The sequence below is a fragment of the Perissodus microlepis genome, chromosome 9 (genome assembly GCF_051167445.1).
Source record: "Perissodus microlepis isolate ML-2025 ecotype Zambia chromosome 9, ASM5116744v1, whole genome shotgun sequence".
Taxonomy (NCBI): Eukaryota; Metazoa; Chordata; class Actinopteri; order Cichliformes; family Cichlidae; genus Perissodus; species Perissodus microlepis.
Genome location: NC_140469.1, coordinates 13,170,781 through 13,191,139, shown reverse-complemented (window position 1 = coordinate 13,191,139; position 20,359 = coordinate 13,170,781). Strand labels below are relative to the sequence as shown.

Below are 20,359 nucleotides of genomic sequence, written 5' to 3'. Positions count from 1 at the left end.
CTGCGCTGGTGAAAGATTTCAAATCTTTACAGCTGCTGCACCGTTCCTTTTTTAATTAATTATTTTTTTTATTTATTCTACCAAAAAGAAAAAAGAAGAAGAAGAAGAAGAAAAAAAAGCCCGAGTCGTTCCAGCCTACGCTTTTCAATAGATGCAAGCTAGACTTTGCTGGACTCAAAATTTTTTTCTGAACCTATACATCTGAATGAACTTTCATGACAAACCTGAAAGCATACCTGCAGATGGAAAATATAAAAGGAAGAAAGAAAAGAAAGAGAGCAAATCATTGTAGAGACTTTAGAAGTTAATAGATTTTCCATCTTTTCTATTCTCCATGGAGCTGTGGACCAGTATAACATTGCGCATTGGACAAAAGTGTATTTTCACTAAAAGCCACCAAACCGTCCAAGGTCTGGGGATAAACATGCGTCAAAGCAGACTTTTCTTGGTAATGAGAGGAACATAAAAATGAGTATAAAATCAGAAACAGATAGCCTAGTTGTTGCTTCTACAACCATCAAACCGCTAGAGCTGAATATGAGCCATTACTCTGTTCCACTCAGCTCATCAGAGCACATCCTCTCATCAAATTAATGAACACATTTATTGTTAAACACGTTTTTATAAAACATTCATTCATTCTGTCTAATTAAAAGACCCAACAGGCCTGACATCACTTAAATATGCATACTTATCACTCACATGGTCTGAATTAAAGATCCACAAGTGCGTGCGGGGCTCTGTGTGTGCACTGTATGCGTGCATGTATGATGGTAAAAGAGAATGAGGCTTCCTAAGCAGGCCTTCTCACTCTAGGCTTAATGGTGGTAATCGTGGCGTGACCCAACATTAAGACAGTGTGTGCGTGTGTTTATGTGTGTCCCACTCTCCCTAATGGTGACGATGATGACATGTTCTCCATTAGACTAGTCAGTGGGCCACAGCAGATCTAGCATATTAATGATGCTGATGATGGCTTCTTTAATTACCTTCGTCTGCTGCTGCGTGGCCTGACTCCTTTTCCCCGATTCCTTTCATCACACACTCTCCTACGCATGCTGCTGGGTTGTTTATCAGTGGTTGCCATTACTGAAATCCTCTGTCTTGCATCTAGCCTGTGTGAGCACAGCTACATAACCAGCCTTGGTTGAAGTTTCACAAGCCCCTTCAGGAATCAGTAGAAAATAAGTTTAAACTTGTAAGGCATACAATGGAAATATTTTACCAAGTTCAGTCAATACGCCAGCACTAATATAATATCAAACAACATCCAACCTTAGAAATAATTCAATTTTGCACTTTTATTCCACAGATCCTGTATAAAGGAGGGTAAGCTAGTCCTTGAGGCGTAACAGGATTACTGACAAAAAAAAGAAAAAGAAATGTGCAAATATTGTCGTGTAGCGTCTAAAAGAGAAAAGAAAAAAGTCTACGTTTGATGAGAAACTCAAACAACAGAAAACTTTAAATGCGTTATGGATTGAAGGGATTCGCAATAGCACAATGAGTGATGTTTAGCTGTCCGGCTGACCGGGTCGCACAAGTGCTTAAATAACAGCAGCAAAACAAAAGAGCAATTTTAGGGTCTGAGGTGCATCCGTGCTGTTTTGTTTCAGTGATGAGTTTGGCAAAGCACAGTTAAGGGGAGGAGGCGCTGCCCCAAAGCATCTTGGGGGAGAGGGGAGCGGGTGATTGACAGACGGGTTGGTGTGAAGTCTGCAGTGATGCGGATGCTGTAGCGGTCCATTGTGGCGAAGAGAGAGCTGAGCAAAAAAGCGAAGCTGTTGATTTACCACTCGATCTACATTTCTACCCAAACCTACGCACGTGAGCTCTAGGTAGTGACCGAAAGAATGAGATCATGGTGGTAATAAGCTTCCTCCAAAGGGTGGTTAGGCACTCCCTTAAAAATATTCTAAGAACCTCAGCATAACTCGTTCACATCGAAAGGAAACTGTTAACGTGATCCGTTCAACAGGCTAGGATGCTTCCTGAATGCCTCCTAGGTGACTGCTTGGAAGCCGCGGGGAAGACCGAGGCCATGCTGGAGAGATTACATCTCACAGCTGGTGTGGAAACTGGAAGAGCTGGAACATGCTGCCAAAGGTGTGTGTCTCTGCTTAGGACGCTGCCACCATGGCCTGCACCCAGATAATCGGCAGAAAATGGATGGATGGATAAATATAGCATACATTGCAGTACGTGGTTTGCTTTTTAACTGCAAGGCATTTATACATAATTCATTATGTTCTCCTGCACACGCAAACACACACACAGATCCACACACGATGACTAATAAATAAAAATAAAATAAATAAATAAAAATGTGCCAAGGTCAATCTCCTCGTGGATGCTCTTAGTCCAGTGCGGTAGCTGAAAACTCAGCGACGTGGGGCTATCACACAACACAGCTTGTAATAGAGTGACACAACACAACTCTTGGAATCTGTGAGGGCGAATTTAGCAGAGCTAAACCTTGTTGCCAAGGTGAAATAATTAGATGTTAACCTTGAATAATTACAGTATTAGTATTTTCCCTTACTTTTATTTGATTAATTAAACACTCTCATGTTTGATTTATTTAAAAAAAAAAACTAATTTCCACTCTTTTTAAAAGTGTTGTAAATCTTGACCAAGGTGACAAACTGTTTATAAAGTAAAACATGAAATAAAATAAAAGAGCTATGACTGATGTGAGTCTGCCTTGGAGAAACTAACAAGGCAAATACCTATTTTGTGCTTGAAAGAAAAGCTTAAGAAATCCAACACATTATCAATAAAACAAAAACCAAAGGTGACAGCAAAGAGGAAAAAAAACCCTTTCAATACACCTTTTTCTTATCGCCTCTTCCTTCCAGTCTGAGACTAAATTCTTCCTGCCATATGTCACCTCTATGAACCCGTCTGTACAGGAACTTTTCATGATTTTGTACCGAGACAGAAACACAAACGTACAGCCTTCTTTGGTAAAGAAGGATATTGGGCGACAGCTAAGAAGGACGTGAAAAGTTATAGAAACAACATGCGAGGGGAAAAAAAACATGGTTAGTTTTCCTGCTTGACTGTCCTTGCCATCTCTCAAATGAATTACAGCAGTGTAGCTTAATGAGCTGTGTGGGATGGTGATGGGACACACATGCACACACACTGTGCAAATACAAAGTCCATTCCATGGTTTAACAGTCAGACAATTGGGCAACTTCTCTTTATTCATCAACTAAACAAATGAGCTTCATTTGTCTGTCCTCATTTCGCCATGTGTGTGTATGTTTGTGTGTGAAAATGGTCATCTAGCGCAGGTCGTTCTGAGCTAATTAGTCCAGGCTTGGGGGCTTCTATCAGGTATAATGAGTGAGATCAGTGAACAGCTACAACCGTTACGGCGAACCGACATCTCAAGTGTCTCTAAAATTTGAAATACAACACGTTTGTTTTGCATCCACTTAGCCAGATTGCAAACAAAAACCACAAAGATATTTACAGGCATCCACATACAACATGTTGTTCCATTTTTTTTAAATACAAAAATCTGCAAACAAAAGTTACGCAGTTGAAAGTAGTTTGAGTGGTCCTATTGTGACTTTTTCTGGCTCAAATGAGAAAATCTTTCCATATTGCTTTAAAAAATATTTCTTCTCATTTCCAGGATTTCAAATATGGATGTTTTGTCAAGCCATGAATCTAAACAACCAGTCTTTGGTGCCTGGACCTTCAAATGTGGACTTTTTAAAAGAGAAACATTACTTATCCATGTCCGTCCGGTGTTGCTATGGCTGACGTGTCAAGGCACTGCCAAAGATACCTGTCCGCATTTCTGTGCCAGCAACAGAATAGCAGTATTTGTTGCCCTGGGGTGAGAACGCACGAGTACTGGATGACATGATTTGATGGAAAAATTTCTATTACGCAGTTAGGACCACAAATTTACAAAAACATATTGGCAAAACAAATGAATAAGGCCCTAATTCTAGCAGTCCAGTCCCAGACAGTTGATTCTGTTCATCTGGAAGTAGCGTTTTCAGTGGGAGAAACGTTTCGTCACTCATCCAAGTGACTTCTTCAGTCTCAGCTGACTACAGGTTTCCCCAATCTTATAAACTGTACATTTGCATAAACCTCTTCTGTGTTGATCCAGGGGTTATTTGTTCTCACTGATGTATAAATCACATATAAATGAACCAAAACCATATATTAATAATTAAAACCCTTAATTTAAATATGTTTTAAAATATTATATTGCAGACAATGGCAGCCAGATTGACATAAAAAGACAAAACAATGGCTTTTGGGGGGAAAAATTCCCAGACCTTCATTGCAGTTATCCTATAAAATGTACCTCAACTGGATTTAGATCACATGAAAACTCCCGGGTTGCTTTTAGATTGTGTTTTGGGCCACTGTCCATCTCTTTGAAATGCCATCTAGTCAACTTCGCTCCAGTACAGCTGAAACCAAGCAGATAGTGTATCCCTATACAGTTCCGTCTTCTGTCACATCATCAATAAACAGCAGTGATCCAGCGCTGCTGGAAGATATGTATGTCAGTGTGTCACACTGCTTCCACCACACTTTACAGATGAAGTTGTATGCTTCCAAGCCTTCTTCATACTCATTTTCCTGCCATTTCCATATAACTTCATCTCCAAATAATGCTGTTGCAGAGCTGGTGTGGCTTTTATTTTCAGTGCAATATCAGCTTGGTTGATGCAGTGTTTAGCACTGTCAGCTCCCACGCTCCAAAGACATGATTGTGAGGTTAATTGGTAATTATAAATTGGCTGTAGGTGTAAATGTGAGCATGAATGGTGGTCCGTCTCTCTGAGTTAGCCCTATGAAGGACTGCACCCACCTCTCACCCTGTGACACATCCTCATTGGTTAATGCAGTTCATGCCGACTTTAGTCATACAACTATTAAAAGATTATGTTTAGGGAAATTCCAACATTACGTGGACCTAACTGCACATTATAGCGACATTCAACACACCCTTGCGCAACTTAAATTTATATTGTGCATTCACACACAGATTGGTACAAATCTACAAAGTATTTTTGCACATTCAGATGCAATTTTGTACCCCCACCCCAAAAAATACTTCATAACAGAATTTTTATGCAGTTAAATACTGCCTAATGATTCATTGTGGGAAAAGGTGGTAACAGGAGGTAGCAGGAGCGGATGACTCTTTGTTCCCTTTTTTTTTTGGCAGTTCTATGTTTTTCTCAAGGATATTAACAAGGGACCAGACTTCTCTCTGTAATCACTAGGCAAGCGCCCCGCTGACTCAGAGTGATTAAAATCTACTGTCTAATTGTATTTGTACAGATGACATCAATAGTTGTAAAGATATTTGGGCAACTAAAAAAGTTTAAGAGCATGAAAACATGCTTATAAACTTTGCTATCTGAAAACTTCTCTGCAAATTCTCATTAAAACTGCTTGAAATCTTTAACTTCATGCTCAAAGAAGTTGAGGTAAACACACTAATGACTATGATTGTGTGTGTTGTGTGTATGGCTGAGTAAGTGTGAGGGAGAGGGATGATCTGATCAATCACAAAAACATGCCTTATTTTTACCCTGATTGGTATTTGAACTGGACTCATGCAGAGGGACAGGACTAAGCAAAGTGTGCATGTATCTCTTCGTGTGTGTGTGTGTATCAGTGTGTGTATGTCCTGAGCAGCATGCAAGCAAGCGCAAAACTGACTAACATGCGAATCGTTAACTTCATACCAGAAAAAAAGATACTAAACAAACCCAGAAAACGCAAACAAGACTCTTTCGCGCACGCCTACGTAGTATACACTGTGCATACAAAGACATACATAGAGAAAAAGACAGAGCTATCTGAGGTTCAGCTTCTGTGCACCAAGGCAATTTGTAATATAGATTTCCTCTATAAGCCACTGTAGAGTACCATTTACCATTTCAAACCCTTTGATTTTTTTTCACCATTGGATAATTCATCTTCTGCTGCTCAATAACCGAGATTGGGACCTAATGAAGGAGTCATAGTCACAACGGCCATCACACAGGTGTTTAAACACAGTTCGGAGTCAAATTCACTGAAAAGCTCATCGGTTGTTGAAATGATGGAGGACACTAAGCATGCAAAGGAAAAATGCAAAGGATTGTGTACAAAGGTGGGTCGGTGAGCGCATAACACATACAAATACATACTTTTTAATACATACATTAAAAAGTATAAGAGTGATTAACTGAATCATTTATAAGCAGATGTAATCACTGTACTTGCTCATACAGTATCTTGAACTTAAACCCAAAGGTTACTGAAACATTACAGTTACAGTTACAACAACACCGGTAGTATTGGGAGCATTTTTATTGGCTGAGCAATGTGTTTCAGACACAAGCCAAAACATGCACATACTACTTATGCTGCATGAACTTTTACCACTTTAGTTACTAAAGCGGAAAGCAGACTTTAGGTTCCATGCCAGAAGGCTCTACTCTGTTTCTACTAATACTAAAAGGCCAGAGAGGAAGTCCATTATTGATATTGGCAAGATTCTGAACTCATCTAACTTGTCAGTCCATTAAGGTCACCTGATAGGGGTTTGCAGTGTCTGCTTTACTATCTTAGTCATTAGATGCTCATGGCTGTTGCTCCTTGAAATGCTGTGAAGAAATACTATGGTGCGATGGGTAAGAGCTGGATGAGAACATTTCTTACACTTTCATATTAATCCATTAAATATAGGGCTATAGCCAGCAGCCTGTTTGCTCAGCTTAGCATGAAGTATGGAAACAGAGGGAAACAGCTAGCCCAGTTCTTTGGAGACCCTGTAGAGTCAGGCTAGCTTGGAAAGTGTGCCCACAGTTTTGCAATCCTGTATCCACAAAGTTGTGGGATAAAAGAAAAACAAAAAAGGAACTGAAGTTTGGGATTGGATCAGCCAAGTAAGTCCACTTTAAGAAATTTTAACAGTAAAATCAAAGAGTTGACATTTCACAGCTTTCATTGTGTGTTTAATGTGTACTTCATGCTTCAAAAACAAAAGCTTCAATTTGAGGCAGTTTAGTAACCTACAGTTCAACTAGTCCATTACAAATCTGTGTGAAGACTGCAAACTCAGGCACAGATTACAACGTGAGTTAGATAATGGTCTCAGAGGCCTCTATTCACAGGCAATGGGACCTAGCTAAACAAACAGCTAAAACATGAAAGCTCGCTTAGCTCAATAAATAAATAAACATCACAAAGAAAAGTATCTTGAAAAATTACTGTATAGATAAAAAGGGGAATCAATCAAAAGTAAACATGATAAAATAAGGAACTTAAATCAAAAATCAACATGGGTACGGTCATATAAGGTGCTTTGCTAGCTGTCCCTGTGGCAGCGAAGCTGAAACAGATGTTAGAGAAGGTTTTCAGCTGCATATCCAGTAAGCGGTGTACTTTCCATTAATTATCCACAGCTATTCACTACAGCCACAGTCATTTTGATGACCTCTGCATAAGCTCATCGAGGAACCCAAAAATCCAAACAGTGTGTTGATTCCAATGAGATTCAAACAATTGATGAATTCCCTTGGCAAGTATTATGGATGCATTCCAACAGCTAGCAGTTCACTATCCAAGCCACAGAAACTTTCCTTCTTAGGTAGCATATCAATCCCTCCACGTTTCTTCTAACCGCTAAGATTAATATCTCTGTCCACACAAAAAGTCTTGAAGCCAGGTACGGTCACACTGTGGTCCACTAAGTATGTGCACCAACATCTCACTGCAATGCTCCAAATAGTACATGGCACAACACTCTGTGCTTTTCCTCAGAGAATGGTCTTAATCAGCTCGCCAAGCTCATCTGTATCATTGTCTAAACGCCTCAAATACCCCCTGATGATCGCTGGAACAGCTCCATCATTGAAACCCCAAAGTTTCCTGCGTTGGTCCTCCAGGATTACAGGCCCTGCACTGGGCAATAGAACTGTCAGCACTATCAGCTGATGAACAGCCCCCACTGCAAGAATGTAAACTGAAGAAAAACCTTTAGTAGTAAACTAAACTTGACTTTGCAAGACTTGCTTAACAAACACTAGACGTTTCAGCTTAGTATAAATCACAATGAGCACGAAAAAAACCCTAAAATGTTCCATTCATGTCTCCATTTTCTTAACCGCTTATTCAATTTAGTCACAGGGATCTGGAACTTCTCCCAGCTGTCATAGGGTGAGAGGAAGAGAACACCTTGAACAGGTTGCCAGTCACATCACAGGGGTTACACAGAGAAGCAGACAACCACGGACACACACTTACACTTCTACGGCTAATTTGGAAGCCCAGTTAACTTAACATGCATGTCTTTGGACTACCTGATGAGAACCCATGCAGGCACAGGGAGAACATGCAGCAACCTGCACATAAAAGCCCCAGCCGCTGCATTCAAACCCAGAGCCGTCTTACGGTGAGACAGCAGTCTATTTTTGAAACTGTATTTTTTAATGATAGAAAGAAAAGGAATTTACTGTATTCATTTGTGAACATTTAATTGCCTTTAATCAGTCAGGTGTGCTGTTTTCAGGATTCCTACTTCTTCAGATTTGAGATTTTTTTTTAGAAAATAGCTAAATTTTTCCATAAGAATAAGAAAACTTCATCTTGATGGATAAAGGGCAGATAAAATTAAAACCATGGGGACTGGGCAAAGAAAATCAACTTATTTATCTTATAAGATTTTTCTATATTTTTGAGGAATTTCCTGAAACGTATCCGCATGAGGAAAAAAAATCCTTTAATATTGCAACTTTTATTATAGAAGAAAGAGACCTTTTTTTTCCTTGATAATTCTTGCACTAGCAGTCATTGGCACGTCTGCTTCAATCAATAGTCTGACATACCTCTGACAAATGTCATGCAAAATTTTTGATCACAGACAACAGAGAAAAGAGAGCCAGCCACGCAGCAAAGGGAGACATGAAAGAGTTTTCAACACTCGTGAAATAGATGAAGAACTCTTCGTGAGCGCTGACATGGCTTCTGACTGACCAATCAGCTGGCCTTAGTTGGTGTCTTACTGGCCCTGGGCTATCACAATTGTCAAGCCATGGTGCACTAAACAGAAGAAAGGAGAGCCGTGTTATGTGGACTGCATTATTCACAAGGACAGAGTGGAGGAAAAAAACGGAGTAAGGTGAAGGAAAGTGAGTGAAGGGGAACAAAACGAAAAGAGAAGAAAACAACAGAGCACATGAGTGAGAGAGAACAGAAAAACAAGAGTGGGAAAGAAAAGAAGACATGAAAGAGAAAATGAAATACATAAAGGAAGAAACTTGAAGGTAAAAAAAGGGAACAAAACACATAATCAAGGCATGAGAGAGCACCGTGGTGTGGGGAAGCTTACGGCTGGATTCAGAGTTTGTCAAATCTAAATGAACATCACTTCCCTACACTGGCTATGGCCTTAATTATCCATTCTGCCTTTGTACAGCGGCAGCTCAGCTCTGACAACTGCTCTCCCTTGAGATTCCCCCCAGCTCCCAGCTAGAACATTAGGGAATATCAGGGAATATTACACCTAGGAATTAACGCTCCAAATCACCTTGCTAGGTTTAGGTCCCGCATATACCCCTCCCTTTCTTGGACAAGATAATCCTGGCTCTAGCACCGGATATATGCCACTAATCATCAAAAAGGCAAGGGATGGGGGGGGGGGGGTTGCAGAGAGGGAAGGAACAGCAAGGAAGATCTTCAAGGGAAAGGGAGAATAGAGGAGATCATGAGTATTAGTATTCATGTTTATGTAGTACAGTACACCTGGCTTAAATGTTTCATCCAGATGGGTCAGCGAGAAAAATCAATAGGCTGACTGGTAGAAGAGTTAGATAATCGCATTTAAATAATGAAGCGGTAAAACCTGGCATAGCTGTAATTTATGTACACACAGTATCAATTCATTTTCTTCTCAGCAAACACCTCACCTGCATTGTGCCCCGAGCCCCTTTTTAAACAAACACCTGAAATTATTTGGGAAGACTGCGTCACTGAGGTTTGGTGCGTATTTCTTCACCTGGTCCAATGCATCCTGTTTCTCTCTCTCTGCTGTGAGTTTCTGATGGACAGCCTCTGTCAGCTCCTTCTTCAGCCCCGCAGCCATTGACCTGCGAGCGAAAACAAAACAGCCGAGCTTAGTATCATCCTAAGACGAGGTTTATCAACGAAAAACAAAACAAAAAACAGCTTAAGTGAGTAATTCATTTTTGGTTAAACTGATTTCATTATTCAAATGTATTTTACAAATACATTATTTCCATTAGTGCTCCCCAAAAAACAAACAGAGACAGAAAATCCCGATCCGTGTTAGTGTTTAACGCAGGCCCCGTGAAGTGTGAGTATGTGTGTGTGGCAGCCGAGCTAAGGGAATGTGAAGGGGATCAATATGAAGGGGTCTATTCCTGCCACGCACCGTGCGTCCGTGCGTGCGCGAGTCAGTCAGTGTCTACGAGTGTGTGTGTACGTGTATGCGAGCGAGCCTGTGTGTGCCGGCTGCCCTGGCTACAGCCGAATCAATACGACAAATGATTACCATTTCCACAAACCTCCCTCCACAGCCTCACTTCGGCCGCTCTCGGGCCTCGACACCCCTCCGCCAACACTCCACACAGACACACACATATATATATATATATTTATATCTATATATACACACACATAAACAACCCCCCTTCCCTCCACTCTTGACCCATACCTCTAAAAAGCCGATATAAAAATGAGAAATTACAACTTTATAAATAGTAAAAGCATCCGGGCCTTTTACGGCCAAAAGTTTTTTGACCATAATCTGAAGTTAGCATATTATTGATTATACAGTTAAAAAAAAGAATGACTAGGCAGGGAAGACCACAAAGTCAGCATCTGTCTATTAGTTTTTATTGGCTTTTGTGTTAAAACGACTCATCCAAAAATATCAAAACCTTAATAGAATGCCCAATATTTACCCAACTAAATCTTTCTAACACTGGTGATAAATGTGATTTATACTTCATACTTAAGTTCATTAATCAGTCTATTAAGTGCTAAAAAATGCAACTTTAACTTACTACCACTTTTGTCTGTTCTGTCTACAACTTATTATTTTCATTATCGTTTAATCTGCCAATTATCTTTCATTTTTAATTATTTACACTGTCTAGAGCAGTTCCCAAGGACCCAAAACCTAAAGTGTTTTCACATGATTATAGGTTTTATCCTCTCAGAAAGACAAACCCCAAATGATAGAAGATCAAATTTTTAGATTTGAAAGGCTGGGGAAACTTGTTTTGTCATTTCAGATTATATTTGATTACTTTATAAAAAAATGTCACGGATAGCTGTTGCATTAAGAGATGGCCGATAGCAGAAGGGTGACAAAAATAAGAGAGAAACAAGAAGGCGATATCTCTAGGCCACCAGTGCTCTCCTTAGATCCTACAGTTTTCCTTGGGTAAGAAGTGAATGATGAAAAAGTAATGATCAAAAAAATTATGAAATATGAAACCTTGATAGTTATGAAGGCACACCAGCAAGAGCTGGGCAATTTTAATTAATTTTCTTCTCAGATGATTAGAAGGCGATAAAATGAAGAATAAAAATCCATATACGTTTGTATAATGAAAGGAAATCGTAGCCGACTACGCTCAGTATCCCTCACTAAATGTTCCTCAGCAACTTTAAAGCTGAGACTAATAAAGCAACTCATTGGTAGCAAAAGTTGAAGCAAAAGCCGTACAGCCAAAACAAAAGGAAGAGAAAATGTCTGACAGATCGGTCCGTAGAGAGAACATATGATAGGATGAACAGAGTGGGAGAGAGAAGGAAAGAAAGAGAGGAGGCGTCCTGTGGAGAAAGAAGGGGGATTTCCCACAGCACAGATGGAAGCCATTAGCATGGTGCTGTTGCTTAAAAACCTTTCATGTCTTTGCAGTTATTAGATAATACCCAGTTAACAGTAAACAGCATGATTCTGCAAATGGATATAATATGCAGGCACAGCGATTGTTTTACCATACAGCATCTAAAATTGGTTAAAATCTAATAAAATGTAATAATTCTGAATGTAACCTATAAAGTCTCCATACTGAGTTTTAAATTGTCAGTTGACGAGCAAAATGTTCCATGGCTCAACTTAACCAAGAAACTCCCCGAGACGGAGACCGTAGCGGTGAGGTCATGTCGAAGCCAAAGCCGCAACCACAACTATGCGTGCACAAACAGCAACACACAAACACACACTCGACTGGGTGATACATGCTTGCTGATGTCATCACCGCAGCTCTGGTGAAACAGAGAGGTCAACCAGAGGTCTCACCTCTGAACTCTGCGACCCAACATCTGCTTGCTCACCTTCTCCCATCAATACATGTTTGTATATATTTTCTCTCGCATTAATCCAGGAACAGATAAAAGGGAAAGCAGTTCACATGTTCAGGAACAATATAACATTTTGCTTTGCAGGCTCAAACAATGTATGCATTTAGAGCTCAGGGCTGTTCTGTTCAACACATGTTCGGTTAAAAAAAAAAAAAAAGCCTACTGTGCGTTGCACGTAAAAAAGTCTAAATGTTTTTGATTACCGAGCTTATGCGAGGGACGGCGGGAAATGGGATGAGAACGGAAGCCGCTTTCCCTTTTTTCCTTCTCTTTGCTTCTTACCTTATTTTCTCCTCTGCTAGCTTGCCTTCATTCAGACACCCCTCCATCCGCCTCACCTCCTCTGCACGGGCTGCCAACTCCTCCACTGAGCAGGAGAGAGAGAGAGGGGAGACAGAGGAAGAAGAAAAGTGTGCGATAAAGAGCAACAGTTCATTTCAGACACACTTAGTTGGGATTCATTAGAGAACAGGCCTTATTCAAATAATCACACAACCACAAAAAATGCAAAAAAATAGTCATAAAATTGCCTCAGATAGCTCTCGATGCAGAGATGATTTTGTTTTTTGAACTGGATTAAAGAAATAACTCTCCGAGATGACTACACACTTGCACAACACTTTACATCTCCTAGCAGGCAAACGTTAACTGGATGATTTACAAAACCTGCATACGGAGGTCTTTATTGATTCTTGTCAAGTTCAGCACGAGTGGGAAAACATGAACTGCGAGTCACCTTCAAAGCGAACCAAGAACTCTGCCACAGAAGAGGCACTGAATGCCTTTCAGAGGCGGAGAGGGAAGGGAGGAATGAACACAGTGCACTGCTTACAGTTGGTCGGCGAAGCAACCTTTTGTTGAGAGACAAAAGGGGTGCTCCCTGGTTTCGTCAATAGATGGCACTCTTTACCTTGAGCAGGCCACTTGAGCTCATACCCCTGACTGCAGCCCTTCAATCACATACCCTTTTCAGCCGTCTCTTCCATCTACATGCAATAAAACCCCATTGTCCTACACTTAGTAGTTTAGCACATTGAGGGATGCATAATAAACCACTAGTCAGGTTTCTTGGCTAGGTTTGCTTTGCAGGCCCTGTTCAGTTTGAATTTAAAATTTAGGATTTGCCCCCGCACTCCCCTCTTTTTTTTGTTCTGTATGCTGTTTTGTGAGTCAATGTTTCTTCATAGCTCTTAAAACCTTTTCACTAAATTCAGTATTCATTGAATATAACATAAACTGTCAGCCATCGGTGACCAAGGCTAGTGAATATTGAGAAGGTCTGTGCGCTGAATATGAAGAGGTGTGTGCGCTCCTGAGTCTGTGTTTATGTGTGCACGTGTGTGTGCGAGTGCGGGTGTTTGTTGAATATTTACGGAGCGGACCTTGACTTTCTGAGTGTGTATTTGGGTGCGTGAAATAGAAATATAGGAAATGTGTATTTCTGTAAGCTTTTTAAGGCCACACAGAATGCTAGGATAGAAGTGGTGGGAAAGACTGAACAGGAGGAAGCCAAAACCAATACCATAAAGGAAACAATGCAGAAAAGAAAATCCACATTTAATAAAACTATGACTAATTTATGGTTTTGCATCAAAACTGTTTAAACTAAAGCCCTAGGAAAATTGAAGCTGCAACTGGAATTGCTAAATATTTAACGATGCGCTTTTATTTGTGTATCTATGTGCATGCATGTGCCCTGCCTTGGCTATTTTACCGAACCTCAAGGTGAAAGTTTTGCTATGAATCTCAATAATCAATAAAGTGGAGATGTGAAAACTTGAGATGGGGATCAAATTCATATTCAAGGCATTCACTTTTCAGGTGACCTCAGTGACACCTTCCACCAGGGGAAGCCACAGAGAGAGCAATTAACTGCATGCGCTGACCGTTTACACAAACTCTCTTATTTGTGCCCGAGCTCGCATAAATAAAGATGCGCACGCAACTGAAATACACACTGAAAATTAAGTGAAAAACAAATTTGTAGAAATACGAGGGGAAAAAATGGGCACAAAGGAAGCTGGTGCAAACACATACAAGTCCTTACTTAAATGTGGTGTATATTTAGCTTGGCAAGACTTGATGACCAAATACTGACAATTTTTTTCCACATAAAATGAGGATCTGCAGAGGGGGTGTGGATTTTGACACTTCTCTCTTTATCTTAGTAAAAGCAGAACTGCGATCCATATCCTGAGGTCTGAGGCCCTTAGCAAACTGTTTTGAGTGGCTTCACGAGCTGCGTCCGTAGTTCACAATTTAAGATCTTCAGTACTTCTCTTTCTTAGCTCTTTGATTCTTGTCTTCACAACTTACGGTGTGACATTAGGCCACAATGTAACTCTCTCCCGATCTCTCCTTCTCAGTGCCTTCGTAGGAGCTTCAAAGCCCATCATGCAGCATCAGCCTATAATCACAGATCTGCGGTCAGATTACCCTGCTCTCACCGCTAACCTTTAACATGAGAAGGATGAAAACCTTGCTAACCCTGAATCAGTGGTTGGGGCTAGGCCCGGCCCTGCCTAGCCCTCATAAAAGCTTCATAAGGCTTCATGGGAGCTTCCTTTGGCTTTGTTGGGGGATTCGGAGCCGGCTAAGGTGCTCCCGAGAGATGTCCCAAAGCCTCCCAAGACTCTTTCTCTCTCTTTCTGAAGTTTCATGGGCTTGCAACACTGCTTTTGGGTATAAGCCAAAAGGTGCAGACACACAGCCGCACACTGTCATGCACACAAATACACCACAAGAAGACCAAAAAAAAAAAAAAAAACACACCTCGTATGCACACAACAGTGAACACTCACAAAGACAAAGACTAACACACACAAACACACACGCGTACACCCCAACACACTCCCCTCTTGCTCTCTCCTCTTCGCTTTATTTACAATCCTCTGGCAGCGGTACAAGGGCCCGGGGCTATAACACACGGCACCTAATGCTCAAACTGCCAGGTAATCTCATGTCTGACATCCCCCTTTGATAGAAACTGATCAATAGACTCTTGTAAAGGAGTCATTTTCTCTGATGTTTCTACCAACCACTTCTCTCTATCTCTAACTCTCTCTCCTTTTCGCCCCCCCCCTTCTCTTTTATTAGCCATACATTTATAATTCATATTTCAGCGGGGCTGAGTTTGCTCTGAGACAAAGAGGGAGGGGGGGTAAGGGGTGGGGCGGTGGGGGGGGTTATGCTTCTTTGTGTAATAAAGAACAATAGTGGTGAAATGATGGGGAGAAATGCCAGTGTTTGCTGCTGGTTCCGGTGAACAACAGTTTTGGGGATCGATAGAGTGTGAAATGGGATTATAGCTAGTAATAGAGGTGAATTGGAGGAGAGAGGCCTGTGCACGTGTGTGTCCGGGGATCCAGACTGGATAGCTGCAGCGCGCGCACACACACATGCACGCACACACATTCACACGTACAAACGAGTGCACACACAAACGTGCAATAATGATTTCATCATCTTTAGGCAGATGCACATCAGCAGCACAGAGGGGTGGTAATATCACATTTCTGTTTTGGTGGAAGTGTGGAAATAAGGATATAGTGTTTTTGTTTATGCTGTTATTTCATTTGTTGTCACACGGCATCACATTTATTTTGCATTATAACCAACCTTACAACACATCTTATTTAAGATGTAAGATGACTCTACTAGTCGGGTTTGAATATTTTAAAGATCCATCCCCGCCCGTGTTTCACGAGCAGATGCTATGAAAACACCTACTTAAGAGTACGCCACATCTGATTTTCCTGGAAAACAGATTAGAATACAATCGTCCCTTCGGTACACCTTTATGTGCATTTTCTGTAATGGCTCGTGTGCACTGTATGTTCGAAATAGTGCAATTTTCCACATGTATCACACACACCCCAGCCTATTCCGAGAGCCATAAGTGACAGAATGACAGTAAATTTGACACAAGCACCCATACGCCAAATTTAAGGACTTTTTTCTATCCTTTTTAATCACTCCTTTCTTTCCAGTCTCTTCATCCTATCCTGACACAGTCTGATTGAATCCAGCTGCCTTCAGACACTTCAATCTAATCCATGTGACACTTCCCTGGTTTCCAACTCGTTCTCTTTTCCTGCTTCTTTCCTTCTGTCTGGCCACAGAGACCTTTATATAATATCCATTACTCCCAAACTACATTTATATATTAAACTGTAGAAAGCATATCAACAGCATTAGAGGTAAAAATGCTTTGTTAAAAACACCAAAAATGGCAGTTTATCTCGTTAACTGTCTAAATAGCAACATCAAAAATGACTTTGGACTGATATGATTATTACTTCTGAAAACCTGATACTGGCAGCTACTGTGTTGATAATTCATTGATTTTTAATTTACCAGCTGAGTAATTTTGTTATTTTACATAACAATTTACAGACGACTGGGTTATAAAAGGCTAATAAGTTATGTAGAGTAATTTAAAGCATCTTAAATATGCATTCCTGATTAAATTATTCTGGTTAGAGTCACCTCTAGCATACATTTTCTTGTCGACTCATAACTGTATACCTGTTTCTGCCTGTCCATATTTTTCTTATCATTCAAACCTGTTCACGTTCACAGTCCAGTCCATCTTAGATGAGGTCTGCTGTTATTAAGCAACAAACAAAATCATCACCACTCAATGAAGTATTTTCATAATACAGAAAGAACCTCGACGAGGGCTTCATGTTAATAAAAAGGCCCTTTGTTCATGACAGTAATTTCTCAAGCTGACTCCTCACCCAGTTTATTCAGACCACTGCTATATCCAGGTAAACAATGCCCCCTTTGTTATAATAATGCATCTTTATTCTTCTTAAGTCATTACAATAGGCTCTGCATTGCTGGATTGTATTTGCTGAAGGTAAAAGCTGAATAATATGTGGTTTTGTGTGTAGAGTAGAGTTGAGGGAATGCGTTTTGATCACAGACAAAGGCCAGGCTACACAGCGTTGTCCTTCTGTCTCTATCTTGTTAATGAGCAGTGTTCAGTGAGCAAGCCAGCCACTGTCTGCCACAGAGAGAGACCTCAGATTCATCTCTCTGCGGACAATAGGTGATTGTGTGTGTGTATGTGTGTTTGTACCTTGGAGAGCCAGTGTGTATGTGCTAATTAAAGCAGTGGGAGTTGGAAGAAATGGCTGCAAGCGTGCGCATGTGAGGTGTTTGCCTGGCGTGACCGTCGATGTGTACGTTAATTCTTAATGAGACATTTCTGTGCCCACAGAGACCCAGCCATCACCATTCCTACACTGACGCACTACTACAAAGGCCACCATTGGCCACACGCACACATGTACAGACACACACAGAAACCAGATCATTACCATACAGCTAAAGCAGTGCACCATTAAATCAAACCTCTATCTACAGCGTGTGTGTGTGTGTCTGAGTTAACATGGTGTGCAGACAGCTAGCTACAAAATCACCACACTGCTGGCTAATTTGAGCTAACTGATTAAGCTAACAGCAGTGCGGGTGGTTCTGCAACAAAAGACAGGACAGGCTGCGTACTGTAGCTCCTCTGGTATGTGATGGGCTTCTGATCGCCAATAATGTCCAAAACCTTAGCAGCAGGGAAATGTTCATAGAGTGCTAATAATAAAGGCAGGGTGATGAATGGATCAAGCAGTGAACTAACATAAAATCTTTGCTTTTGGTCATGTTGACTTGCTTGTTAAAAAAATGTGGATGCTGAATCAAGCACTGGTGAAATACAGGTTAATTTTCACATGATACTGATACTAATAGTGTTAGTTCAGGCAGGCCACAAAGTCAAGCATAGCCATATTCCTGTCAGATCAATTGATCTCCATGCTTGCCCACAGCTGGAGGCTCAACTAATGCATCTAGCTGGCAAATCTCATAAAGGCCACACTGTGTAAGTGTCTTTAGGAACCTACGGCTTCTTCTCATCTACATGCCATATTGCAACCCACCTTCATCCCCACTCTTCCTTTTCATGCTATGCTGACAGATTCATATAATGCGTGCAATAACACTGTCATTGAACCCTACTCTGTTTTATGTTGGGGTCTGGCTCTTGCTCTCTCCGACTACAGACATCCACGAATGCGCGCCGAACAGCAGAGAAGTCCCTGAACAGTGATATAATACTGAATATTAATAGCGTTCTTCTTATAAATATATTAGTCCTAACTGAAATATGTATATGTTATCAACATGAATATACGGTTGACGGAAAATTATTACTTTATGACTAACTGCATACATGGATCAGGACCAACGGCAGCTTATCAGTTTATGGACTGATTGCTACCTGTAACTTGGTGACTGCTGCGCAGCTCCTCCAGCTCTTTCCTCAGCTTTCCAGTGAGAGTGCTCAGGGTCTCATTCTCTCTGATAGCACTCTGCAGCTTCTCCTGCTCCTTGTGTAACGCCTCCTGAAGCATCTGGGCCTTTCTTCTCTCCACATCCACCTCTCGGCTCTTTCTTGCAGACTCTTGTCTGGCCTCCTTCAGTTCCTCATCTGACTGCCTGAGGAGTGTCACCTGTACCTGCAGCATACGGGCCAAAGAAACATCCAGCGTCTGTTCGGTTTAAATATGTTGCACAGTTGTGTTTATAATGTGCTGTTGCCATGTAACAGTTGCCATCAATAGACCTCTAAATATATCATCAGAAATCACTTATTATTTGCTTTGCTTGCTGTTTACATTTAAAGAATTTCCAAAATGGTATCGCATCATATTGTATGGTCCTGAATAAAAACCGAAGATAAAAGATATATATATTTCCATTTAATCTAAAGCTGGAAAAGACAGAAGGTGGAAGGAAATGATGGTGGATATAATAATAATAATAATAATAATACAATAATAAAACAGAAAAACATCATGAACCAATATAAATTCTGTGTTTCTGTAAAAAAAAGAAAAAATACATTGTCAAATACAATTTCCTTAAAAAAATGTTTTTAGTGTTAATGGCTCTGAACTCAGCCCTTGTATGTATGACTGATCACTCATGTAAAGGATTAGACTCTTGTATAATTATGTATATATGCATAATGATAAAAGTTAATAATGTGTACATGCATTATGCATGTGATGAATGTAGATGTATACTTCAAGATATGTGTACCTACATGACACGGACTCATTATGTGGTATTCCACAGGGAAGTTGTATGAATGAATGGGCAAGACCTGACAGCAAGAGAACCTGCCGCTGTGTGTGTTTGTGGGAGTAATTTTAAGTGTGCGAGCATATGATTTTGGTAAGAGTAACACGTGTTTTGCTAATATGTGACAAACACAAATTAATGTGCGAAATCAAATATTACCGTTTCCACCTACCCATACACGGCTAAGCAAGCGTACACACAAACACGCGCAAACATAGACACTCACACACTCACACACATACAAATGATGTGTCCAAGACTGCCAGGAATGCTGGCGTTCTGCCAGGCTACAGTCACCACTTTGAGTAATTTGAATATTTAGTGTCCCATTGAGCTCTTAATTGGAGTCAATTTCACCAGCCTTGGCACCGTTTGGTGCTTTAATTAATGGCGAGGCAATTTGTTTCTGCCAGACAATCGCAGGACAATCACATGAGTGGTGGGTGTGTGGTGCCCGTGGAGGTGGTTGAAGTACTCCTCTTTGGGAACTCAAACGTGTCCTTAGATTGAAATGACTGCATCGCGAACATTTAAGGACAATGGCAGATGCGTCTGAATTTAAAAGCAGACGGGACAAAGGTCAAATTAATATAGCTCTCACTAAATTAGAGGACAGGTCAGCAGATATGCATTATTTTAATACCTTTTGGGCGTTCGCCAGTTCAAGCTCTAAGGATGCCACTTCCTGTTTTGAACGAATCACTTCCTGTTCCAGCTGTTTTTGATTGCTCCGGTGAGTTTGCTGGGAAGCAGCGAGACTTGGTTTCAGACCCAGCTTTTCCTGGACTCTAAGGTAAGGAGAGCAAAGAATAATTGCCTGAGCAAACCGGTCTGTAAAAAA

The 20,359-nt window shown here is 40.8% G+C and overlaps 1 protein-coding gene across 3 annotated transcripts in view; it reads right to left on the bottom strand.

Moving 5' to 3' along the window:
• The window catches only part of pmfbp1 (polyamine modulated factor 1 binding protein 1), a 93,457-nt gene that overhangs the window by 16,603 nt on the left and 56,495 nt on the right, over nt 1-20,359 (bottom strand). For all 3 annotated transcript variants that reach the window (XM_084939088.1, XM_084939086.1, XM_084939087.1), the window contains 4 exons: nt 20,162-20,306; nt 18,653-18,890; nt 12,655-12,739; nt 10,034-10,124 (listed from right to left, as the gene is read on the bottom strand). In XM_084939088.1, coding sequence (XP_084795214.1) covers nt 10,034-10,124; nt 12,655-12,739; nt 18,653-18,890; nt 20,162-20,306 — 559 coding nt within the window. The remainder of the gene's footprint in view (nt 1-10,033; nt 10,125-12,654; nt 12,740-18,652; nt 18,891-20,161; nt 20,307-20,359) is intronic.